Here is a 26,272-nt window from a genome sequence, read left to right on the forward strand (position 1 = left end):
ACACCAAACTGTCCCGGGCTGGAGCAGGATGCCCTCCACAGGCATTAGCTCTCGGAGTGAAGTTCACCTCACACCATTCTCGTTGTCTTGACCGGACGTGGGATTAACGAATACTCCCAAGGTTCACCCCAGGACAGGTGTTCTCGGATATCCTATTGTTGATACGGCAATAAGCCTGAAAAAATTCTGAAAACCCACTTCCCAAGCGAAAGATCCTAACAGTAGTGGTGACATGTAAGGATGCCAGGTATGGCCCCAGCCAGTATCTTCTCCCAACATCCACCTCCCTGGTCCCCTTGCCTCACTCAAGAGAACCACAGGGGAGAATGGTCCTCAGGCCCCTCTCTCTGGCTCCACCCAGCCCCTGTCCCAGGACCCCTCAGTGCTGGTGCCCTGCAGCTCCTCCTGGCTGATGCTGCCCAACCACTTCTCATGACACTGGCCGAGAAGAGAAGCCACCTTCTCTTCTTGTGAGCATCAGGAGGGGCAACTGGTGTTTGTCAAGGAGGTGGTCACCCATCAGTGGATCAGAGTCAGTTTAGTGAGTCATGACGAGCATTTTAAATATGTGATACACAGTGTAATTAGAAAATAGCAGAGGGCACAGCACAGGTCTGTATCGAGCACTGGGACTATTTCAACAAATTCTCCTGTTCCAGTAGCAGACTCTTCAGTATATGCGTCCCAGGTTGTGAGATAAAACATTCTTCTTATGGGTGGCAGTCAACAGAGCTTGAAGAACGTTAATACGCTCCAAAATCCTGTGGTTCCCATGAGGCCACGAGTCTGCTATAGGGATCCACCCTGATACAGGGATGCAGTGAGCATTAACGGGGACTCAGTGGTTCACAGGACGTGCACCCCACTTGCCTAACCAGCAGCAGGTCCACAGAAACCCTCTGGCGAACACGCCTGGGCTGCCAGGGCCAGAGCAGCTGTGAACTGTGGTTCAGGGGACAACGAGGGTGGCCCAGACAGGCCCCCTATGTTTGTGGAGCGGCGGGGATGCCTGACCACTCGCTGCCCAGGCCAGAAAGCCAGGGCCCTTCCAAGTTCAAATTCCCTCTCCACTCCTTTCAAGCTGCCCACTCTGCTCTGCCTCTGGGGGCACCTCGCTCCAGGCTACCACTTCTCTCATCTGGAGCCTGGGCCTCCTGCAGCCAGTCCTGCTCCAACCAGATATGCCTTGCTCATGTCCAACCTGCAGGGACTTCCCAACACTCAGGATGAAGCAGCCTCCTGGGAAGAGTCTACAAAAGCCTTAACCACCCCGCTCTGCTCAGGCCTGGCCTCGATCCTGCCGTGCCAGCCCCACCCTGGCTGAGCCTCTGGGGCAGCTCCCTAAACATGCTGTGCCGTCACGCCCTGCACACAGGTCCTGGGTGCCCTCTGCCCAGTGGGCCCAGGCCCTGCCCCAACCAAGCCCAGTTACCCGGGTTCCCTTCACCACAACTCTGAGAAAACCCTGCTGGAACAGCCTCACGAGCTCTCCGAGGACAGGACCTGCTCCTCACCCACCACCCTCTGTGCCTAGCAGAGGGCCTGCTAAGTGGCAGATACTCAGTAAGTGCTCGCGAGACAAGGAAGGATGTGCTTTGGTTGCTTATTGGATCAAGGATAAAAGCTCAAGGGCCCTGCTCTCCCGGATGTCTGGGGGTCCCCCGAGGACTCACCTAGCATCCAGGATAGTGCGTGTGAAGTAACGGAGGTACTTGAATATGGACATTGAATCCTGAAGTTTCAGGATCTCCTCTTCCTTGTATTTAAAAAGTGCCAGGGCAAAGCGGAAGATAACCTGCGGAAGGACAGGGAATCCGTGAGGAGAGACGCACCAAGCTCCAGGTGCTAGCTCCAGGGTGGGAGGCCTGCCGGGGCCCTGGGAGCACGGCCTGCACGGGGGCCCTGGGGCAGACATGACCTCAGGTGCCTTTCTCAACAGAAAACCGCTTTCAACTCTCTGGTGGCGTGCAGCAACACTTCAGCCCAAACCAAGAATTTCCTTAAGGAGTAGAATGTTTGTGGACTCCTCCATATTCAGCTCACAGTTCTAGTCCATAAGCTATACAGGACTAGAGATACATGTTGAATTAATCAAAACCAGGGTCCTCTGATTCTCAGGACTTCCCTGGTGGCTCAGAGGTTAAAGCATCTGCCTCGAATGCAGGAAACCCAGGTTCGATCCCTGGGTCGGGAAGATCCCCTGGAGAAGGAAATGGCAACCCACTCTAGTACTGTTGCCTGGAGAATCCCATGGACAGAGGAGCTTAGTAGGCTACAGTCCACGGGGTCACAAAGAGTCGGACATGACTGAGTGACTTCACTTTCACTTTCACTCTGATTCTCAAACTCTTAGAAAGCTCCGCCTCCAGAGGTAGTTTTTATTTTACCTACTAAAATTAGGATCTGAATTACTGACTTCTGACTATGGGGAAAGAAAATTAAAAAAAAAAATTTTTTTTTTCTGATTTGACTCTGGGTCACTGTGTTGAGGCCAGAGAAATGGACTCTGGGTGCTCCTGCAAGTTCTAGCAGCTCTGGAACAAATTACCTCACCCACATCTAAGGGTGCTGGCTGGTCTGCAACAATGTGAATTTTCTCTTATTCAGAAAACAATACTTACAGAGTTTAAATAGTGATCCTTCTCTTAGCATCCCTACCTGTGGCCCAGTGGGAAACACTGTTTAAGCCCTGGTTGAGAACTCTTAATACTGACTGAATTTAAAAGGTGATGATGTACTATGCTGGACACAGTATGGGATTAATATACACACTCAAACTGCTGGTGGGAGCAGAAATTGGCAAGGCCCTTCTGCAGGCAATTTGGCATTCTCGATGAAAACTACAGGGTCTTTTGATTCTGTATTTACCCTGGACCCAGCACATCCCCTTCCAGAACTAACCCTATGGATGCACTTGTACCTATAGAGAGACGGTGAGACAGAGTCACTGTAGTGCAGTCTGAAACAGCAGGAGACTGGAAACAAGGTGAATGTCCATTATCAAGAGACTATTTGATAAATTTCTGGTTTATCTGGAGAAGGGGATACTATGCAGAGTTAAAAAAAAAAAAAAAGAGCCAGATCTATATACCCTGATATGGAACTATCTCTAATAAATAATAAATTGAAAAATCATATTTTAGATATATATCAAATACCTTGAAAAAGAGATACAGCACATTGAGAAGAACAGTTAGGAGACTGGGAATCTCCTTTCTGCTGCACAATCTGAGTTATATGAGTTGAGTTTAACATGTATTAGTTATTCACAAACTGATTTTTTTTTTAAAGCATACACAGACTGGGTGGGAGGCCTGTGAGCAGTAGGGCTCTGTAGCTGGCCCCCTGAGTCTACCCTGATCATCTGCTCACTCTGGGCCTCTACCTCCTCATCCATACAATGGGATAATACTGCCAGCTGTTTGATAGAGGCTGAGGCTCAGATTGCAAACCATCGAAGCCCCTGTGCCTGGCACAGGGTTTGGCACAGACTCGTTTCTGATGAACAAGCAACTGACTGCAGTCTCTTGCAACCCCTCCGGTGGCCCCCAGTGCCACTCTGCCCCTTTGTAACCGTCGCATGTCCCAGCTAAGCCAACCACTCTGCTGCCTCTGCCACTGCCCATGGAATCATCCAGTGAGCAGACCCACCTTTGGTCCCTCATAAAGGAAAGAGTCCCATATTTTAAAGAGAATGTCGCTGACGACGCTATCCACAAACACCACCAGGAACCAGTTGAATGTGATTAGGGTGTAGTCGACTTTGTACTGTTCAAAGTGGGCATGCAGTCGAGGCAGTTTCTCGCTCATGAGGTCTCTGAACACCCGCTGGTCCACCTGGAGAGGGAGCAAAGGGGAGAAGTGTATGGGGGCTGCCATAGCACAGAGTGGGTCATCCAGGGCCCTGGCGGGCTGCAGGCCCATGACAATGCACAGCGGTGCGGCCGTTCCAAATGTGTGGAAGGCCCACCCCAGAGCGGAGGGCTCTGTGCCCCAGAAGCAGCTGACCGCACACGGAGGGCGCTCACTGAGCGCCCGCTGACTGTCATCCTTTCTCCAGGGCAGGGGGCTGGGTGCGATGGCCTGAAGCCACTCGTACACTCAAAATGCCCCATGAAAACAGCTGCTGCGGAGCCGGTGGAGCAGTCAGCCTTGCTAATCTGTATGCAAGTACAGAGGGTGCGGCTACACAGGGCCACAAACCTGAGTCCCTGGCCCAAGAGGAAGTGTGGCATCACCACATCCATTCACCAAGAATTTACTAGCTGGGTAGGGCAGTGAGGGAGCCAGGACTCCAGAGTCAGCTGCACCTGAGCTTGGCTCTTAGCTCTACTATTGACTCCAGGGTGGCCTTTGGCACACTGTTCTGGAGAGCTCTGTTTCTCATCTGGAAAACAGTAGGTCTCTTTCTCCCAGGGCTTCTGTGAAGACTATAAGAGACTCAGGTAAATACCTATCAACATAGGTTGCTGCTATCTCTCTATGCTCTGTGTCAAGCAGGGGCCAGTGCTGGGCTGAGGCTTGAATAGGGTTCAGCCCCGACCTCTAGGAGTTAATAGATGAGTGAGGAAGGAGACGTATAGACTGTTATACCAGCCGTAGCAGGCTTGGTAAAGATGTGTTTGCAGAGCATTACGGAGCCCCTTCAGGTCCCAGCCAAGTCTTGGGAGATCAGCCCCACAGCGGGGAGCACAGGACTATGGGCAGAGTGGTGTGAGGGAGGCAGCCCGGCCTGGCAGAGGCACCATGCCCCTGAGGGTCAGACTTCATCTACAGGCCAGGGGCTTTTCCAGCCTTTGTCTGTGACTCACAAGAAAACATACATCAACATCGCCCAGTCTGCATCGAACAGAAACAAATCTTTCACAAGCATTACTTAACTTCACACAGTAGGACACACTTTGATGCCTCAATTCTAGTCTCTTCAACTTAATGTGATGAAAAACGCTACTGCCGAACCCCTATACTGATTACTCATGTTTGAAAACTGCAGCAGGCAATGAAGGAAGAAGCATCAAGAGGCTTTGGGCAGGAGAGCGATGGGGCTGGATTTGTGCTTTAGGTCTGTCTCTCCACCTGCAACAGGGGCCGAGCTAAAGGGGAGACCCATGGAGGCCCCCCCACCCAGAGCAGAGGGGATGAAAATCTGAGCCAAGGGGAGGTGGTAGGAGGAGAGGAGCATCTAGATCGGAACTACATGGAGGTAACGTCTGTAAACCATGCAGACCCTCTGCCATCAGAGGTGAGGAGGAGGGGTGCTCGGAACACACAGGCCTCCAGAGGGCCGTGGAGAGGGCAGAGTGTGGTCCCCTGAGGCCGGATCACAGGAATGAGGGCTGGGAGACTGAGACATACTGGTGCCCGGGGGGCATCTCGAGCAGGACAACTGCAGCTCAACAGAGACCTGGGCCGAGGCTCCAGGGCCTGGGTCCAGTGAGGTCACCACTCCTCCAGCGAGCAGCGAAGCATCAAAGAAGAAAGAGCCCCGCGCAAGAGAGCGAGCCGCCGTGCACAGCGGGACACAGCCAGGCTGCCCAGGAGCAGCGCAGCCGCGCAGGAAACGTCGGCCTCGTCAGCGTGCCCTGAGTGGCACACTGAGATGGGAGCGGGAACTGGAGCGACTGCCTGGGAGAGCAGTCCAGCAACGCCCAGGAGACAGGAAGACACCCTGCAGCAAGTCTGCTCCCAGGAACGGATCCCGGAAAGCCTGCCAGGCTTTCACCCGCATTATCAGTCAAGCTACGGTAGAAGGTGTGTGAATTCTTGGGATGACTGAGATGCTAAAACAACTAGCAACAATCTAGATAAATGTTGAAATGACATTTTAAAATATCCTTCCTTTTTTAAGGAGAATCTAAAGCTTTGAAAAACTCAATTGTTTACCCTTATGGGAAGGTTTTTTTTTCTTTTTAAATATAGAAGTCATTATAGTAAAAAAAAAATTTTTTTTTAAAGAATGTTACACAGGTTAAGCATCACTGGTTGAAATATAAAAATTTAAAAGGCAAAGTAACTTATAAAACATTATTTTCTACAGAAATGATTCTAAAGCATTGTAAAGTCACCTTAGGGTGCACAAAGGATAAAATGCAGGAATCATGGTTGGAAACATACATTTTTGTCCAGTTTGCTTTCTGGCTAGAAGAGACAAAATTTCAAAGACCTAAATTAGCTGAAATAAATTATAATTAATCTTTCTTAGAAGACTTAAACAAAAACACATAAGAAGTTATAAAACCATCTCACGGTATGCAAAAAGTATCACCCTCTCACCTCCTCACCTCTATCTATTCTCCACTGCTGTAAGATTCTGACAGGTGGACCAGCTACTGAAAGGCAAGTTGTCAAAACATCTTACGGGAGCATGCGCGAGAGCCACGGCAAGCCATACCTGGGCATCCTTCCTCTTGGGTCAGTTTCTGTGGAAGCCCAGACCCTCCCACAGGGAAGGTCAGCATCACTCACTAGTGCTGGTACTATTCCACCCCTCAGCATATGAACAGCCACCACCCATGTGCACGCACCTCACACTTGGCGCTGGCCCACCACCCATGTGCACGCACCTCACACGTGGCGCTGGCCAGTGCTGGGGACGAGAAACAACAGGAGCAGGTGCTGCCTCTGCATGCATACTAAGGCGCTCAGCTGTGTCTGACTCTGTGACCCCATGGACTGTAGCCCGCCAGGCTCCTCTGTCCTTGGGATTCTCCAGGCAAGAATACGGGAGTGGGTTGCAGTGCCCCCTCCAGGGGAGCTTCCTGACCCAGGGGTCACACCTGCGTCCCTTACATCTCTGGCATTGGCAGGTGGGTTCTTTACCACCAGCGCCATTAGCATGCATGCACTCTGCCTTTAGAGGCTGCAAACAGCCAAGGAAGACAACAGCTGACTATTGGGCCAAGTGATGGTGATGTGATGCCTCTGCCTAGAAGGACTGGGCTGAAAGTGCCTGAGAGGAAGGGACCAGTCAGCTGGCCTTGAAATGGGAGAAGACCCAGGCACACGCCTTTCCTGCCAGGTAGGTGGCAGATGGTGCCCTGTTCTTGAGGCTGCCTGGGGCTTGGCGGAGGGCTGGTGTGGGGAAGGCTGCCAGGGGACGCCTGCTCAGGCCTCTGTTCAGCTCTCTGAGCTCAAGAGGACGTGGAATGACTATATTCATCTCTGTGTCCCCAGAGTCTACTGAGGTCCTGGGGTACAATGTACACTCAGCCAAGGGGACAGATGGAGAAGCTGCTGAGTGTCTGGACCGCAGTGCAGTGTGAAGGGGCTCAGCGCTCAGCTCTGGCAGGAGGCAGCTGACGGTGAGCTGCAAGGCACGGCACTGGGGCTGACCACACACACAAGGCTATCCCCATTTGAAGAGTGGCCTTATACAACATCCGTTACAGAAAAATGGTTCAGCACCTCATGTCCAATCAACTGATGGAATATTACCAAATATGACACTGAAAATTAGATAACATTATGAGAAAATGCTCAGGCTATCATGTGAATGTGAATCAGCCAGGATAATCAGCTCTCAATCTGGATACTTCAATGTATTGGGGAAAAGTCAAAAGGAAATACATCAAAATGCTAACTGTGGTTCTCAAGTTGGCAGGGTAACAGGTGACTTTTCATTTCCCTCTTAATATGCACTTCTGTATTACCTAACTTCAGCGAGCATCTACTGGGCTTCCCTGGTGGCTCAGATGGTAAACAGTCTGAGGAAGGTTGGGAGAGGCCTGGACCCAGTGCAGGGAGGTCGTGGCTGAATCTGTGAGTGAGACGGATGGAAGGATGGGTGGGTAAAGGCAGGAAGGGAGGAGAAGAGCACCTGCAATGATGCAGGAGAGGGGACGGTGACCTAACAGTGGTGAGAGGACAAGGGAACTGATCTGAGCCACCTGGCGGGTGGCAGTGATCAGAAACAGCAACTCCAGGGGCACAGACGGACAGGAAGGGGGAGTGTGGGCTGACCCAATTCCTGGCCTGGGGTCTATGGGTAAGAGGGCAGTGCAGGTGCTAACAGAAGGCAACAAGGGGGATCCCTCCAAAGACAGAAATGCAAATAGAAAGTAAAACACAGGGACCTCCCAGGCCAACAGAAACCTCACGAAACATCTATAACAGGGGTTTTCCTGGGCAGTGGTCACACTGGTGACAGAGAGGCCGAGAAGCCAAACAGTCGATGGTGAGGCGGCCCAGAGGCCAGGGCAGGAAGCCACCCCTAGGGTGAAGCACGGGGGCCCCCGGTGGCACAGACAGGAGCTGGTGCCACGGAGGAGACAGAGTCACCAGCAGGAAGTGCCCGAGACAGAGAGGGGAGAAGGGCCCTCAGCTCCCTGCCCTCCTCCAGGCTCCCACGTGCCTGTGCTGGGCACGCAGGGGCTGGGAGATGGCCCGGGCCTGCAGACCCGGCTGTAGGGAATAGAGAAGTGCAGGGAAGGGCACGGAGCAGCCGTGAGCAGGCAGACCAACTATCGGCACAAGCCTGGAGGCAAGGATGCGGCAGCCCATGGACACAGGCTTGGCCTGGCCGTGGTCAGGAGATGCAGAGCTCTCGGGGAGGAGGAATGGACACAGGTCAGACACAGGAGGAGGAGGGCTGCCAGTTGGGGAGCAGGGAAAGTCCATCCAGAAGCCAACAACAGCAAAAGCCCCAGTCCAGCACGGGAAGAGATGCCCTGGGCTGCAAGGGCCAAGGGTCTGGTCCTGAGGTGGGATGTCACAAGTGGGACCAGAACCCCTGGCCCTCCCAGTCCACATCATCCTACTGGCCCCTGGCTTCAGACTCCAGGAGCGGTGGGCAGGAACTGTGCTGTTCAGACCTCCTGCTGCGGGCTGTGCATGGCCCCAGCACTGTCCCTCTGGATCCATCACGACATTGTTCACAGGAGCCGTGTCGTCCCTGCTGCTTCCGGCCCGTGAGCGAGCAGGGCAGGGGCACGGCTGCGGGTGGGTCTCGTGTGCACTTTAACAGGTGACCTTGGCTTGAGGACTCCACACTGGCCTGACCAAAACTTTCTGAGAACTGCACAGCAGGCTGGGGCCTTCCCCACCACCCAAACCCCCCTCCTTTCACTGGTCTGGGGGTTCTCCTGCCTTCCCCAGTCCCTCCCCTTGATCCTTCATGGGTTTTCCCCTCAGTAGTCTCTGGCACATCTGCTTCTGCCTCGGCCTTGGCCTCTTGGAGAACCAGAGCTAACACACCCAGGCTCCCCAGGCACCCCTGAACTGTGGCTTAGCCAGCCAGGCAGAGTCCAGGGGAGGCAGTGCTGAGCAGTGACCACAGAGCAGGTCTGCTGGCTTCCAGGGCACCAAGCGAGCTCGACGGGGCACTCACTGGCTTGTGAGCAGCCCGGCCCAGGCTGGGGGAGGCAGGGGCGGGCAGAGGGGGCGGCCTCCGTGTGTACCTTGTCATGCCCACGGAGCCTCCCCGATCAACGCTTAATTCAGGTCACATTTCAGCTCTAATTCTACAAGTTGCTGACTGAAGCACAATATTTTTAGAGTACCTGGGATCCTAAAAGAGTCTTTGTGTAATAGTCTCGAGGCATGAAAACTTCCACTATGGTGACTAGACACCAGAAGGCGTCTTCTTGTTCCAGGTACAGGAGGGCCACGGCCACCAACCTACAAGCAAACAGAGAACAAGGTGAGCGCCAGCCCCCTGGCCCAGACCCAGGCAGCACAGCCCACCTTCACAGAGGTCTGCATAGCATTATGTGCTCTCACACACCAAAGCGACTTCTATTCTCCAAGAAATAACACTAAGTTAAGAATTTTGTGGCAAGGGAAGCATCTCCTAGTTTGAAAAGCAAAGCTACATCCACCTTCCCTTTCGTTTGGTTTTTGTTTAAAGATGATGAAATTATTTCCCAATGATGTCGGCCTCATTTTTTAAAATGTTTTTCATGATAAGATTTTGCTAATGCAGCTAATTCTTTGAGTTTTTTGTTTAAGTTCCAACGAATCCTTTTACGCACAAAATATTGAGGGGTGAATATAAAAGAGAAAGAACATACGATGGTTTAAAAACAACTTTCTTGATACCAATCTACTTGAAATGGGGCTTCACGCAAATGAACCATCATGGGGGCTTTCTCAAAATACGGCATCCACGGCATGCACGTGGGGCGGGAAAGGGGGCTGTGTGTATCAGCTGTTCGGTCACTCATAATGGAAACCTGGGTCCAGCTATGTTTGACACTGTCACCCCCGAGAGGTTACTCACCCAGTAACTTCATCACGTCTGGCTCTGAGCGGGCATTCGGGACAGAAGGATGGGAAGGAAAAGGCAATGGAAAAGCCCCTCTCTACACACCCGAGAACTTCTGCTTGTGCATCACTTATGGGAAAGACCGAAGTCATTTCTTAGAATTTATTTTTGTTTTCTTCCTTGGATAAAAATTATAATGAAATCTCAAATTGAGAGGTTAAAAAAAAAAAACTGGGAAGGGGACACCTTGAGTCAGCATGATGGGATGGAGAGTAGAAAGGTTACAACAAGTAGAGATGGCTACGGAGGGAGAAACAGGATGAGGTCAGCACCCGAGGACACCACAAGAAGGGGCAGAGAGACTGAGATCCGCAGAGCCTTCTAAGACATCACTTTAAGCTAACTGATGTCCACGATGATAGGCGAGAATCACTGAGAAAAGGCTACAGGTCTTTCTGCTCAAGTTCTGGGTTCTCAGAATATGTGTACAAAATAATGTGGATGGAAAAAAAAGGAAGTAAAATGGTTAAAGTTTAGAGGTCCCAATGGTGATGGTGCAGAGAAAGTCTAAATTAAAGCTGGAAGGTGTCCTAATGTGGGGAAGAGCTGATTCTATACCAGTGTCAGATAAATGGGGTGCTACTGCACTCCTAACAGGCATGCGCAAGTCCTCACCAAGATCCCTTAAGTTTCACAAAGTTTTAGCTTTCAGGAAGTTTTAGACTGAGTATGCAGTGTGAACTGTCCATTTAAGCAAAACAAGGCTGCTTTGTTAGGCAATGTCTTATTTACAGCCTTTTTTTTTTTTTTTTAAGGGGACCACTGAGGAGCAGTCAAAGTCCCTCTTACTTTCAGGGCACAGAGAGGGGACCCTAGCCTGACCACCACAGAGACAATGACTTCCTGGAAACCACTGGTTTCAGGTTTTAAGCAACTAACATTCCAGCTTAAAAGCACTTTTTCCTGCAATGCTCTCATTTCAAATGCAAAAGACAGTCTGTATCCAGAAGTCGGTATCCAGCATGGATGAGGATTAAAAAAGGCCCAAGAGCTGCTAGAATAAATGTCAGCATTCAAAACACAATGCATGCACTTGACTTACAGGAGAACTGCTAGAGATCACACATGGAGCTTCTTCATTCTGTGAACATAATACGAACATAATCCACGATAATCTAGTGGATTATCTACTTTGGGAGGGACATAAATGGACTCTACTACCAGCAGCAAGTAGAAGCAACAGGAGTGCACCAGCTAGGTAAGAGACAGACAGAGGCAAAAAGCAGCCACTAGTGCTCAAAGTCCAATGACAGGAGCAGCTTCTCAGAGAACAGACCTCAGTGCCTCCCGTGGCCTCATGCCAGTGCAGCTCAGTTCGGAATGAGGAGCTTGGATGGTTCAGAGAAGGTGAGAGGCTTTTCAGTGTCCTTTGCCTATGGAAGCAGGGAAGCATGCCAGACCTGCAGAAGATTCTAGGCCAAAATAAAACATGTTTGGGCTCTTTAAGGGCTAGGTTTTGACCAGCTGCAAAATTATTTGGGGCAATCTCATGACTGATGCAGATCCTGTATAAACAGGGAGTGCCCCTGTTGTCACATCATGCATTTTAAATGAACGAACGCAAACCGCAGATCAAAACCTGAGTGCGAGGATAGCAGCAAGGAAGTCTAAATGAGAAACCCAGCTGCTTCAAACAGTCTACTGTTCTTAAGGCTTCTCGAAAGCATGCTTGTTTCTCTCAATTATTCTAGAATTGGGGATGGGGCATAATTAAAATTACCTTACTGCAGCTATTAATACTTCTTTCCCTTAAAAGACTGGCTTTTCTTGGCTCCCGGGAAGGGAAGGGGCTATCAGGCAGTCTGTGGAGCTACAAGTTATCTTAAGAACAAAGAGGAGCCCTCCGTGGGCTGGGGACCCACCTGTTGAGACCCTGGCAATAGCCGATGTCTGGATTCCGCCAGGAGAAGGCAAGCAGGACGTTGCGCAGCTTCTGTATGCCCTCCGAGGTGGGGCACGAGTAATGCTTGTTGTTGGGCAGAGTCCGCAGCAGGTCCAGCTCAATCTGCTTGGAGGCCGGGTTCTGTTTCTCCAGCGCCTTCTGAAGCAAAGTCTGGAAGTAACCGGGCTGAGTGCTGTCCTTGAACTTCTTGATGTGACGGTCCACACACCACTTCCACACCTTGGAACGGTGCTCGTGTGGGATGCCCGCACGGACCAGGTTCTTTAATTCTGGGGAACACGTCATCTCCCTGTTCACTGTGCTTGCAAAGTAGTTTTCCCACTTGACCCCAGTGGAGACCTCCTGGTTTTCTGTGAGGTAGAGGGTCTTCAGGTCCAATGCCCGGACTTTGGCAACCAACTTCTCTTCCTCATCATCCTCTGGGACAGTCTTAAACCCATAAATGTCATATTCACTGTTGAGAAAAAACAAAACGAAAAGTTAAATGATGCAATCTGGCAAAAAGGTCAATGAAACATGAAAAGAACCTAGAAATCTACTCATACGTAAATGGCACTGTGATATATGATCAGGCATTTCAATTCAGTGAGAAAATAATTAACTTCTCAATAAACAGGGTGAGAATAACTGGCTAGCTGTATAGAAAAAATTGCTTTAGATCCCTTCTGGATACTACATGGGAAAAAAAAAATTCAGTTCTAGATGGTCGAAGCGCTCAATGTAAAAAGCACAGAAAATACAAGCAAGACTGCAAACACAAGGCTGATAAATTTGGCTACATTAATATATTAATACATGAGCATGTATGTTTATATAGCATACATATACACACGCATAACACTTATGCTCAAAAAATACCGTTTTAAAAAGTAAAAAGACAAAGGAGAAAACATTACATTAGTAAGATACTAGGCATGAAAAAGAATTAAGGCTGTGCTAGGCAGAATGCTGCTGCTGCTGCTGCTAAGTCGCTTCAGTCGTATCCAACTGTGCGACCCCATAGACGGCAGCCCATCAGGCTCCCCCGTCCCTGGGATTCTCCAGGCAAGAACACTGGAGTGGTTGCCATTTCCTTCTCCAGTGCTCGGCAGAATAATGGCCCCCAAAGACGTCCCTGGAATCTGTGAATATGTCACGTCATGTGGCAAGAGGTACACCGTGTGCGGAATTAGCTTTGGCACTTAAGACAGGGAGGTTATCCTGGGCGTCCCAGGTGGGACCACAGAAATCACAGGAGCCCTGCAGGTGGAAGAGGAAGGCAGGAGAGTGGACCAGAGAGGTGCGACAATGGACAGAGGCAGGGGGACATGACGTGGGAGAGGGCTTGGACCCACGGTTGCTGGCTGTGAAGATGAAAGAAGGCGGCCACAGCCAAGAAAAACAGGTGGCCTCGAGGAGCTGGAAATGGCCACACTTGATGACCAGCAAGGAAACAGAGACCTAGCCCCACAACCAGAAGGAACCGTATCCTCCCAACAGCTTGAGTAAGCAAGGACACAAACTGTCTCCTCGAACCTTCAGGAAGGAATGCGGCTCTGCTGATACCCTGATTCCATCCAGCAAGACCATGCTCGACTGCTGACCTACAGAACCGTTAGACAATAATATGTATCACAAACTTAGCAACATAAAACAATGATGGTGACGGCAGGCATGGGAAACCAGAAGGAGGCCTTTCACACACTGCTGCTGAGTCTGTGACCCTGTAGGAGCACGCTGAAAATCGGATCCAGCAGAGGGGAAGATAAGCATATCCAACACTGGAGAAACTCTCACGCCAACACACGGACACACAGATACACAAACCACGATGTCTACTGCATCACAGTTTGTAAAAAGAAAAAATGGAACTACTCTAAGTGTCTACCATGAGACAAAGGAATAAAAAAGTGATAGACAATGAAGCTGTGTAAGGCAGATAAAAAAATTGCTCAGGAGCTACATAAATCCATCTGTATAATTTCAGAAAACAATGTTGAAAGAAATAAGTCGCAAAAAGGTATGAATATGGTAGGATTCGCATATTAAAAAGTGTCTTCAATTACAGGTACATATTGAAGTGCTGAAAGTGGAAATGACATGTCTGGTACTTGCTTTAAAATATATCAGAAAAAAATTTCGGAGGGGATGGATAAGAAGAAACAAGATTGGCAAAATGTTAATAATTGTCAAATTACTGGGTAACAGTTACATATGGGGGTGTCATATGATGCTACTACTTTGAAATTCCGTAACGAAAAGTTAAAAGTAACTCAACATACACAGTTATTGTTCTACTTATACATAAAGTTTGAAAACATACAACGTAAAATCTAAAACGCGTGACGGAAGATGACATGGTGCCTGGGGGCAGACAGCTGGGCTCCACCCGGCTCCCGGAACACAGCAGGAGTGCACACGTGGGGAACCCAGCTGCCAGACTGGAGTCCTGTCCTCGCCACTCCCTGGCCGTGTGACCTGGGCGCGTTACATCACCTCCCTGACCCCGGCGTTTGCATTTGCTGAGGATATAACATTCCTCCTTGAGTGTTAAACATGAGCAGTGGCACAGCTCCTGGCACACAGACCTCAGTAGAAGTTCTGTGACGATGGCACTGGTTGCATTTCGATAGCGTATTTTTTACCTGTCATCCGAGTAGCACGGACAAGGCAGGCCAGTGCTGTAGGCACAGAGAAGGGAAAGGGCGGGTCAGGCTGAGGCAGGGCTTCCCCTGGGACCAGGGCGGGGCAGGAGAAGCCAAGCATAGTAGGGCTGGAAACAGGAGGAGACTGGACTGAGCGCATTCACAGACTTCTCCTCCTGCCAATATTTCATGAATCTCATTTTTTAGAAACTAGGATATGAAGGTTCTTAATTCAAGATACTTTACAGGCTGCCAGACTCCATGATTTTCTGAAAAACATATGCAATTTTGTGGTGTATGTCCAACCGCATTTTGGGGCCAAGTGTGTCCATGGCTTGCATCAGAGCCTCAGTGAGTTCTGAACCACTGGATCAGGTTACCCAAGTATGCTTCCCTTACAGAGATGGCCTAGTTACCCACTTAGGGGCTCCTTTGTTTTCAAAGTCCCCATGAGTGCAGCTGTACCCATGGGTCTCTGGAGAAGATTCTACTCCTCGGAGGACTGGCTCCTCTTACAGCAAGACTGGCTAGCATTCTCAGTAGCATGGTACATGCAAGAAAAGTCTTGAAATCAAAAGACCGGGGCTGAATCCCAGCTCTGTTACTTGATTATGACAGCAAGATTGATGAGAGGACATTTCTAATGACTGACAGTCCTTGTCATGAGCATCGAAGCAGACATGGAGAACTGTGTAAAGTTCTTGGTGAGTGGCTACTGTGGTTAAAGGGGGGCTTGAGAAGTGGGTCCCCCACTCCCAGCAGTTGCGAGCTCCTTTACCTGACAAGATGAGGTTTAATGAATGCTTGCTCCGGATGCTCTGGACTCTCAACCTGCAGAGCGTCCTCCAGCAGCTGGGCTATGACATCCCGAGCAGGCCCCTGTTCTTCTGAGCAAACTGGGGTCTTCATTTCTTGGAGCAGTATTAAGTATTTGCTTTCTATCTGGCAGAGCTTGGCTTCCAGGCTAGAATACTGCAGAGAATGTGATAGTTACCTCCGTCCAGACACACAAGAGCAATCCTCAAGTACCTCAAGCAATCAACGAATGACAAGCCCAGAACCACTAGGAAGTGAGCCAGAGAGAGACTATATCCCAGGCAAGAGATGAATTTATGCCACAGGCCACCTGTCTTCTCTAAACGGTCCACGGGGGCCCCTCTGCCCTCTGCGGGAAGTACTGGTAATAAAGTAATAAGCACAGAAGTACCGGTAATAAGGCTTCTGTATGTCAACACATGAGTTCTGGACAGCGCTGAGGTGAACAGCAGAAACCAGGCCACACACTCATTACTGAGGTCCAGTTGAGCATGACTTGGCACACAGGCCCCAGGCAGCCACCTTATGGTATTTCAGTACTTTCCTAGGATGCTGTGACCCAGCACCAGCTCCCATCTGCTACCTTATCAGACAAATCAACACATCCCTCGCATGCAGGAACAAGGCCTGGGAAGATGCTCTGAGGACTGTTCAAAAGGTATATGAGGCATTTAATAGCTGTTGACACAGTGTCACTGAATTTCATTTGATTATCACTGGAATATCTGTGATGTCAGTACACTTCGCAAAGCCCTCTTTGAAAGTGAAGTGAAAGTGAAAGTCGCTCAGTTGTGTCCGACTCTTTGCGACCCCATGGCCTATACAGTGCATGGAATTCTCCAGGCCAGAATACTGCAGTGGGTAGCCTTTCCCTTCTCCAGGGGATCTTCCCAACCCAGGCATCAAACCCGGGTTTGCATCAAACCCGCATTGCAGGCAGATTCTTTACCAGCTGAGCCACAAGGGAAGCCCAAGAATATTAGAGTGGGTAGCCTATCCCTTCTACAGCAGATCTTCCTGACCCAGAAACTGAACGGGGGTCTCCTGCATTGCAGGCGGATTCTTTACCAACTGAGTTAACAGCATAGTCACATCTGACTCTTTCACCAACCCTATCAGATTTAGAGAAGGCATCGTGTTCATCACCCCCACTTACAGATACGGAACCGACTCACACAACTTAACAGCATAAACCAAAAAATCCAAACAATCTTAATTTGGGGGACCTTAGAACTGTGTCTAATTTTATTTTTCTGTAAACTTCATTACACCTGTGAACAAAACCCACATCTCAGGGCGTTTCTATTGTCTTCATCACAAAGTGAAATTAAACAGCGCTATCACTATCTACATTTTAAATAAATTTTGTTATCAGTAACCACATCCCTTCAAGCATGGGGGTTGAACTGACTTGAAAGCATGTCCATTTTTGAATGGTTTCTGAATCACATCACCTCCCACCTGAGGACAGAATGTACCCACCCTGACCCACCTTTGCCATCAGATCCCTCTCTCTTCTTTCTGCGTTTCTCCGTAGAGCTGCAAGTTCCAAGATTTCCTTATTTAGAAACTTATTTTGGGTTTTGTACCCTTGTAGATTATCCTGTTGGAAAAAAATAAGTTCATCAACTCACACTGGTTGAATGTTGACTATCCTTTATAATTAATATTTTGCTCCCTTACCAATCAAATAGCCCTTTCTGAAAGTGCAAGTCGCTCAGTCGTGTCTGACTCTTTGCAACCCCATGTGTTCTCCAGGCCAGAATATTGGAGTGGGTAGCCATTCCCTTCTTCAGGGGATCTTCCCAACCCAGGAATCGAATCAGGGTCTCCTACATTGCAGGTGGATTCTTTACCAGCTGAGCTACCAGGGAAGCCCAAAGGGGACGCAGTGGCTAGCCCTTTCTAAGTTAGAGCAAGTTCTAAGGAACTGAAAATGATTATTAGGCACTTTCTGATTAAGCTTTATGTCCACCCTTGGCAGGGGAAGGAAAATAGGGACCACTGCATAATGAAGGAGATGGGGAAATAAATTTACTTGATGGTGGTGATTTTTCTCAACTGACCTTAGGAGAAGTAAGTAGGACTTATGTCCTAAATCTATGCAAATATTTTATCTACCCACATTCACTGAGGTGGTACAAAAGGTAATGCCTTGTAGTCATCTTGTTTTTTAACTAGAGAACCTGAACAAATTTTCTGTCCATTCTCATTTTTACTTATCCAGTTTATGTAGAAAAGGCTATACATATATACAATGTTCTTAACTAAAGAATTACACTTAATAATGAATACCTATAGCCTACAATGTATAAGGCACTTATAGAGATTATGTTCCTCAATTTTTTTTTACATTAAAAAATTTCAAACTTATGGAAAAGTTGGAAGAAAAGTACAATAAACACAATATACCCTTCACCTAAATTTGCCAGTGGTTAACTCTTGACACGTTTGCTTTATGTTTTAAGAGAACATCATAAGGACTTTCCTGATGGTCCAGTAGTTAAGAATCTGCCTGCCAAAACAGGGGACGCGGGTTCAATCCCTGGTCCGGGAAGATTCCACAGGCCACAGAGCACCTAAGCCTGCGGGCCACACCTAAGCCTGCGTGCTCCAGGGCCCATGTGCCACAACAGAAGCCGCCACAACGAGAAGCCCGCTCTCCACAACCAGAGAAGGCCCACGTGCAGCAACGAAGACCCAGCACAGTCAAAAACAAAGAAATGAAGAAGAAAAAGGAGCGAAAATCACAAGCTAGTCACAAGTTCACCAGGTCCAACTAAAAGTTCAGGTCTGGCAGAAGCAGATGCTGTGTGTTACCTTCAGCCCTTCAAACTCTGAGCAAAGGAAGGGAAAGGTAATCTTTGAGACAATTAGGGCAGTGATTTCTAAATGCGCCCTACCAAATCCAGTCTTTTACAAATGTGTTTGTCCCCTACTCTGTGTGAAGTTCCCGAGGAATCTCTGATTCCTCAACCTCAGGAGGAACTATTCACGGTATCTCCAAGGGTGGTCAACGAGCACCTTGGTCCAAGGCCAAGGCAGTCAAGAAAGGCCCTGACCTCTTTGCTGTCCCAGGACAGAGACCACAGCCCCTCCCCAGGGATGTGTCCAGAGATGCCTGCATCTCCAAACTGGGAACCACTGTGGCGGCATACAATCTCCCTTGAAAACACAGAAGAACTGAAAACGTTCCCACAGTCCCTGTAATCGCTAACACTTACAGAGCAGCTAAGCCTGGAAGAGACCCTCAATCTCACTTAAACCTCACAACTCTACTCTTTGGCAACTGCTCATCATCTCCGTTTCCTAAATGAAAAGCTGAGTCACAGGGAGGCCGTGCGATGACTAAGTGTGGGTCTGGGAGCCAGGCCTGCTGGGCCTTTGGCCCGGGTGCTTGGCCCCAACTCCCATCTGAGCTCTGATCCGCATCACACATTCTCAGTCTCAGCAAGAACACATTATCATGGCAAGGACTGGGGACAGCCGCTGTCAGACCCTGAAGGAGGCCCACAGATTTCCTTTTCTAATCTAAAACATGACGTTCTCCTTTCTTCTGGTGTCTGGAAGCTCTCGTATTTGCAAACAATGAACAAACATCACCAAAAGGCAGGCTGACTGAAGGAAGGTGAGCTAGAGGGCAACTGAAGAATACACTGGACCGTGCTGGGCAGAGACTGGGCAGTACAAGGTGGGTCGGGGGAGCAGGACACATGTCTTTGAGTTAAACTTCGTGCTTGAGTCTAAGGAAGTCCTGACAGCACACCTCAAGGACTCCTTCCCTAGAATGACGATCGTAGCCCTAACTTAGACTCTAGCAGGGGACTTCCCTGGTGGTCCAGTGGTTAGGAATCTGCCTTCCAATCCAGAGGACGAGGGTTCCACCCCTGTCAACGAACTAAGATCCCACATGCCGAGGGGCAACTTAGCCCGCACACCACAGCCACTGAGCCCACGCTCTGGAGCCACGAGCTGCAACTACTGAGCACACACACTGCAATGAGAGATCCTGCACACTGCAATTAAGACCTGATGCAGCCAAAGAAATAATGAGTAAAACAAAACTCTATGGGATACCAGGTGTTCTGTGAAGGCTTTACATGGACTACCTCTTTAAACCCTTATAAGACTCTACGAGGTGAGTGCCATTTCGCAGATGAACACTGAGGCAGAGAGGTGAACCAGCCTGCCTCAGGTCAGAGTTAGTGGTAAGCCTGGGTTGGAAGCTCAGTCTAAACCACCTCACCATACTGGGCCACATCCCCTTTCTCACTGGTGTTTATTACAGTTGTGATTCTGCTTTTTTAATTTTTGTGCTTTCTAAACTAAACTCTGAGCTCCAGGAGGACAGAGACTGTCTACTTTGTGCAGAGTGCAAAGCCCACCACATCGCTGGCTGGCTGGCTGGCTGAATGAATGAAAGAGTAATAAGCAGGAAAAGCTGTATGTAGGAAGATATTCATGGAACAGCAAATCACAGGGAAGAAGAGAAAGGGTGATAAATAATGGTGACAGAATCAAAAGGCGAACAATCTGGAACCCCCCCCCCCACATGCCCCCACGCACCGTGGTTCCACTCCCTGGTGAAACGTGCTCCCCTGCAGAGCACCACTCACCGCAGCCTGGAAAGCAAACACCCTGGTGCTTCTCTCTAAATCCTACAAAAACAGATGCGCTTGCAAAGCATAAAATTCAGGTGAGGGACTTCCCTGGTGGTCCAGCGACTAAGACCCTGCCCTCCCAATGCAGAGGGCCTGGGTTCAGTCCCTGGTCAGGGAACCAGGTCCCACATGCTGCAATTCAGAGTTCACAGCAGGCGACTAAAACCCCATGTGCTGCAATGAAGGTTGAAGATCCCATGTGCTGCAACTAAGACCTGGTACACCCAAATAAATAAATACAAATAATTAATCATAAAAAATTCAGTTGACCTTAAATAACAGACTGTAAAAAGGGATGTAAAAAAAAGACTATAAAAAGGGACTCTTAAAAAAAAAAAAAAACAGTAAAAAAGAAATGTATATTTAAGGTTGGGTACACTCTAGCTTGCATGTACACACAAAACCAACTTTTACTGGCAACACTACCCAAGACCTTTTTTTTTTTTTTTAACACAGCTATTTTTGTAGCAGTTATAATTATAAAGCATAGAGATTGAGGGCTTTGATGCTGCTGTTGCCCTTTCGGTTTTTCTCACCAATAAATCCTTCTGGCCTCACATTTCTACTGGGGGCTGTCCCTAAGAAGTGGTCACCATGGGAGACCACAAACATATTCCAACAAAGTCGTCTATTATTCCAGAGTTTTACTTTCCACTTAAGAATTATCTTTAAGGTCCAGGCATGACTATTAGTCAACCAGTCGACTGACACTGCATGACAGGGACTGCTAGGCATGAAGCAGGCTCAGTAACGATCTCAAAGTAGCAAACCTTTGCCCTTCAAGGATAAACCGCATTTGGGGGACAAAATACCCTCAGTGCCACATTAACTGCAGCCAGGTGAGGAAGACTTTGGTGGGACCGATAGTTGCAGACCTGTGTGGGGACAGCTGAGGTCTGGGTTATACCAAATGCCTCTATCCTAGGGGACACTTCTCCACCTGAAACTTCTCCGAATCGAGAGCTGATGGCAGAAAAACTTCTGGGACCCTCTCGGTGGCCTGGCTGAGGTGGCCCAAGGCTTCTCGGCTCTCCCCTGGGGCCAGGTGGATTTCTCCACAGGACACTTGCCTGCCCCCTGCTTCCCAGCGTCCTCTGTGCTCCTCCTGCCTCATCCGCTGGTCACCGCCCCAGGTGTGACAGGGAGAGTCACCTCTGGTCAAGAACCCGCCTCCCATCCCCAGGGGCAGCCCAGAGAAGCACAATGGGAGGAGACTCTGCCCTCCCTCCTGGGCGTCGGGATGCTCCTGCCTTAGGCGTGGGGGCCACTGACTCTGTGCAGGCTCTTCTCCCAAGTACGCTGGGAGCCAGGGTCTGCTTCTCTACCTGAGCCCACACCAGCTGTCAGGAACGGTGCTCCCTCACCTGGCCTCCACTGTGTGCCAAGGCAGCTGTGCCAGTGATGCTCCATGCATGAAAGAAGGCAAGAAACAGCTGCAGGAGGTTACGTGGAATAATGAAGTTCTAAGGGTGTATAAATAGAGAAGTCACAGCTGCAAGGGAGGGGAAAGATCTGAAACTGTTCTGAGCTATGGCGACATCGACGGACGCAGACTTTCATTTTCCAAGGAAGCTTCTTAGGAAACTAACAGCTCTCTGACTAGAAGTCTTGTGACACTTGTGTTTTTTTTTTGTTTGTTTTTAAAAAGAAGGGCACAGCTGCTCTGCTGTCCCGCCGAACTAGCTCACCAAGGCCAGGTGCTCTAGAGTGCCTGCCATCAACGGACAGACTGTTAGTGGATTGTGGGTTTCTTGTTCCCATAACTGGAGCCCAGGCCCTGCTCTTACTTTCAGCCAGTCCAGTTCCAGCTGGTCCCTGCCCGTGGGGGCGGCCGCGGGAGAGCCGGGCACGCAGGTGGGCGAGGACGCGCTGCCCTCGCACTCGCTGAGCTGCCGGGAGAGCTTCATGATCACCTCGTCCTTGGCCTGGATGGTCTCCATCAGCATCCCCAGCCGCTCGCTGAGCTCACCCACTTTGCTCTTCAGCATCCTCACTTCCTGCTGAAGACTGTCTTTCTCCTGGTTGAACCTCTCCAGCTGGTTGGTGAGGCCCAGAATCTGGTCGTCCTTCTGGTGCAGAAGCCCCAGTGTGTCCTGTGGGACCCCATCGCAGAGGCGACTGCTTGCGAAGTACTTGTCATACTGGGAGGACCGCACCGTCTGCTGCAGCAGCCGCACGAGCTCCTGGGAGCCAGGGAAGACGGATCAGGGAGCAGGGATGGGAGGAAAAGCAGGGATCATGACAAGTCTACACGGAGCAACCATTAGCATCTGAGCAAATGCAGAAATTTAATGGAAATAGCTTAACACCCAACTTCTTCTTGAAGGATCTCAAAAATTAGAGAAGGAAAAATAATTGTTCCATAAAGGCTGTCTGCAGAGAACAATGATAGGAAGCAGGAAATGGTGGACAGGCAGACTGCAATTAGCAATGGTTCCCAGTGAACATTCATCCGTATTAAAACATCTGAGCTCTAAGTTCACTGATCTGCTGGGGAATTAAGTATAATTAGGTGTGATCAGCTCAAAAAAAAGCTGCTGTTTAACAGGATGTGGAAACTCTTACAAACTGTTCACAGGGCTTGGGCTGGAATTGTGCTCAAAGAGAGTGGGCGAGGTGCAGACGACACCCTCCCCAGTTCACTCTGAGGGTCTTCACTCTCCTCAGAATTTCAAGTATCTATGAATAAACGATCAAGCAGAGCAGCAGTGCCTACGTCAGTGGCCATGGCAACATGTAACTCTTAGGGGAAAAGCACCTTCTGGGAAATAACAGAGCCAGAGAAACAAGAAAGCCGGGTTTTTCTCCTCCGGTCCCTGGCCTGCTGATGTGAGATAAGATATAAATGCTGAGGAAGGAGAATTACCTTCTGACTGGCTAAGTCTTTTCTTAACCTTTCTAGCTCTTCCTGCTGGTTCTGGACAAGCAGCTGCATCTCAGAGGCCGGCTTGCTGGCGCTGCCACTGCCCGATGGCACCTCGGGTGAAGGGTCACCAAGACTGTGGCGATTTTTGTATGATCCAATCATTTCTTTCAAAGGGCGCCTTCCTTTATAGGGAATACGTCCAAAATCAAAGGGAAATCCTGAGCCAGTTATTCCTACATTTAAAAAAAAAAAAAAAAAAAAAGCTTGTTTTAAGTTCAACCCTGATCTTCCTTCCGGAAATTCCAGTAAAATACATTAAAATACATTAATATCATCATCTAAGGAGTTCTGTGCGCATCACTGTGCTCCTACCTCGTTCCTGATAACAACCAAACTTAGAACCAAAGACGATCTTTCACATGAACACTTTTAAGGAACACTGTCTCTATTTGATGGCTCAATTTTTGCACTGAAAGAGAAAGTGTTAGTCACTCAGTTGCGTCTGACTCTTTGTGACTCTGTGACCCCATGGACTATAGCCCACCAGGCTCCTCTGTCCATGGAATTCTCCAGGCAAGAATACTGGAGTGGGGGTTGCCATTTCCTCCTCCAGGGGATCTTCCCTACCCAGGGATTGAACCTGCGTTTCCCGCACTGCAGACAGACTCTTTACCAGCTGAGCCAGCAGGGAAGCCAAGAAAGTGTTCCCTGACTAGGAACTGAACCTGGGCCGCGGTGGTGAAAGCGCTGCACTCTAGCCGCTAGACCACAGGGGAAGTTTAATGTTTAATGCTCAATTTTTGCATTAAGACAGGTGAAAAAGGTTAGACTGTACATCAGTACTAATGAGGAATCTATGACAAAACTGTACTATACCTCTCTTAAGATTCTTTTGTAATATTAAGTTTGTTTCTCAGAAGATCCGTTCTAAGCCTATATGTTCACATCACCATTTTCCAATTTCAGGTGCTTTGAGGACCAAAGAGAGCGGGAACACAGACCAGGGAAAAGCCCGGTTGCTCCAAGTTCCTACAGCATCAGCACCCTGGGCACACAGCATCCCTTCCCCCGGCGCCTCAGTGAGGACAGGGCCAACATCTACAAGGCTAGCAGGCAGGACTTAGAGATACACTACGGATCTTGGCTGCTTGCTTTCTGCTCATCTGTATTTACTAAAAAAGAAAAAAACCCACAAAACCCCCAAGTTTATGTTTTCTTAATTGTAAATCCATTTTATTCTCTTTCTTAAAAATACTAAGATAGCCAAATAAATTTTAGTGTAGATGGATTTGAATATATATTAAAAATGTAAAGAGGAGACACAGGAGGGCATGCTATACAGATTCCATTTATATAAATTTAGAAAGCAGGCAAAACAAAATCTACGATGTTAGGAGTCAGGATGGTGGTGGGGTGGAGGGGGTGGGAGGTGATGCAGTGACTCAAAGTGGTCTGGGGACGGGGGCTGGCCCCTGGCACTGTCCTGTTTCTTCAAGTAAGTGCTGGCTACATGGATAAGTTCACTTTGTGAAAATCCATCAAGCCAAACATTTCTGACTAGAGGGCTTTTCTGCATGTACACAGATTAGCTTGCTACTGCTATTGTTGTCCAGTCATTAAGTTGTTTCCGACTCTTTGGGACACCATTGACTGTAGCCCATCAGGCTCCTTTGTCCTTGGGATTTCACAGGCAAGAATACTGGAGTGGGTTGTGATTTCCTTCACCAGGAGATCTTCCTGACCCAGGGATCAAACCCGTATCTCCTACACTATAGGCAGATTCTTCACCTCTGAGCCACCGGGGAAGCCCATGGAGATTAGCTTACTTCCCATGAATAACAGGGACAAGAAGCTGGTGGGCTGACTCCTGACTCACAGGAAATATCCATGAATCAACAAGATAAAAATCAGAGACACCTTTGTCTCCCTGTGTCTTTCACATGGGCTGCCTCTCAAAGGGCCAGGGGCTGAGCAGAGACTAAGAAGGCACTGCCCTCCAGCAGTGCTGGCAGTTCGTGCCTTGATCGAGTCACTAAGCCTCAGTGATTCTTCCCTTCCAGTCTTGCTACTGTGCACCCTTCCAGTTCATCCCTAGAGTCTCTAGGGGAAATCAGAACCAACAGTATTTACCTTCAACAATCCAAATCCCCAGCCCCAATCCCTGTTCCTCCAGGAGGCTTTCCCAGTTCACAAGGAGCCCCTCTACGGGGTGCCCCTCCAGCTGTGCCACGCGCTGGGCCACAAGGCATGCTCAGCTTGGCCATATCTTCACCACGTCACACTGGACCATAGGCTTCCATGTGACCATCCTGCAGATCACAAGGGAACTCCCCACCAAAGCAAGTCCTGGTGGTCCTTTCCCACGGGACAGAAAAATATTGCCTTTAGTGAACATATGCTCTCAGTAAGATTTCCTAAAACTCTGCCTCCTATTCCTGTTAGCCTGTGCCAGAAGCGAGCACAAGGAAGAATTTCAAAATTATTTATTGCTATTTTACATTTAAAACATTGATATTCCCTCAATGGATCCATGGCTGTGGAACCATGAAAGGCTGCTTAACAAAATGCTGATGGAGAAATGTAAGAATGAGTCAGGCTGACACCTTAAATCCTGATGGACCTTAGTATCACAGAAAGAGGGAAAACCAGATATTACATCTTCCAGATGTGATTCAACAAGAAATAAACAACATCCCCAGCCCCTACACCAACCCAAAACATACTCTAGTCATAATTAAAAGTCAACCCTGAATCTGTGCAGGCCTCTGCTCTAGCGACCAGTGTATATGGGAAACACCACGTACAGTGTAAACAGCGTATGAGCAAATACAGGAATGGAGGAGCCTGTTACGTGACCTTACAGAAATACAATCAGCAAAACCCAGAATGTGGGCAATTCCTCAGCATGAAGACTCTGGTTCTTCAACAAGCAGAGCGAGGTAAATGAAAGACAAAAAGAAAACAGAGAGCTGTTCAGCCTGAAAGAGACCTAAAAAGACACACAACTAAACACACCTAGGGGCCCTGTTAGCACCTCACTTGCTCAGGCCAACTGCCAGAATTACAGAACAACTGGGGAAGAAGACAAGCAGGACTTACCGTAGCTGCATTTAGGTTTAATGGTGAAGCCATGGTTCTTTT

General features: G+C 49.0%; 1 protein-coding gene and 1 non-coding gene across 4 annotated transcripts in view; one reads left to right on the top strand and one right to left on the bottom strand.

Annotated features, from left to right (window-relative positions):
• The window catches only part of TBC1D2B (TBC1 domain family member 2B), an 89,748-nt gene that overhangs the window by 4,890 nt on the left and 58,586 nt on the right, over window positions 1–26,272 (bottom strand). For 2 of the 3 annotated variants that reach the window (XM_004018086.4, XM_042235176.2), the window contains exons 5-12: window positions 23,132–23,364; window positions 22,053–22,448; window positions 17,097–17,207; window positions 15,567–15,760; window positions 12,124–12,618; window positions 9,498–9,615; window positions 3,652–3,837; window positions 1,674–1,795 (exon numbers count right to left, since the gene is read on the bottom strand). In XM_004018086.4, coding sequence (XP_004018135.3) covers window positions 1,674–1,795; window positions 3,652–3,837; window positions 9,498–9,615; window positions 12,124–12,618; window positions 15,567–15,760; window positions 17,097–17,207; window positions 22,053–22,448; window positions 23,132–23,364 — 1,855 coding nt within the window. Of the gene's footprint in view, window positions 1–1,673; window positions 1,796–3,651; window positions 3,838–9,497; window positions 9,616–10,203; window positions 11,674–12,123; window positions 12,619–15,566; window positions 15,761–17,096; window positions 17,208–22,052; window positions 22,449–23,131; window positions 23,365–26,272 lie in introns of those variants that run through there. The other variant, XM_060401686.1, reaches the window with a different exon arrangement.
• TRNAS-CGA (transfer RNA serine (anticodon CGA)) lies at window positions 2,123–2,194 on the top strand. Its single transcript has one exon. It is a non-coding gene; the product is annotated as a tRNA-Ser (tRNA).

Source organism: Ovis aries, chromosome 18 (assembly GCF_016772045.2).
Source record: "Ovis aries strain OAR_USU_Benz2616 breed Rambouillet chromosome 18, ARS-UI_Ramb_v3.0, whole genome shotgun sequence".
Taxonomy (NCBI): Eukaryota; Metazoa; Chordata; class Mammalia; order Artiodactyla; family Bovidae; genus Ovis; species Ovis aries.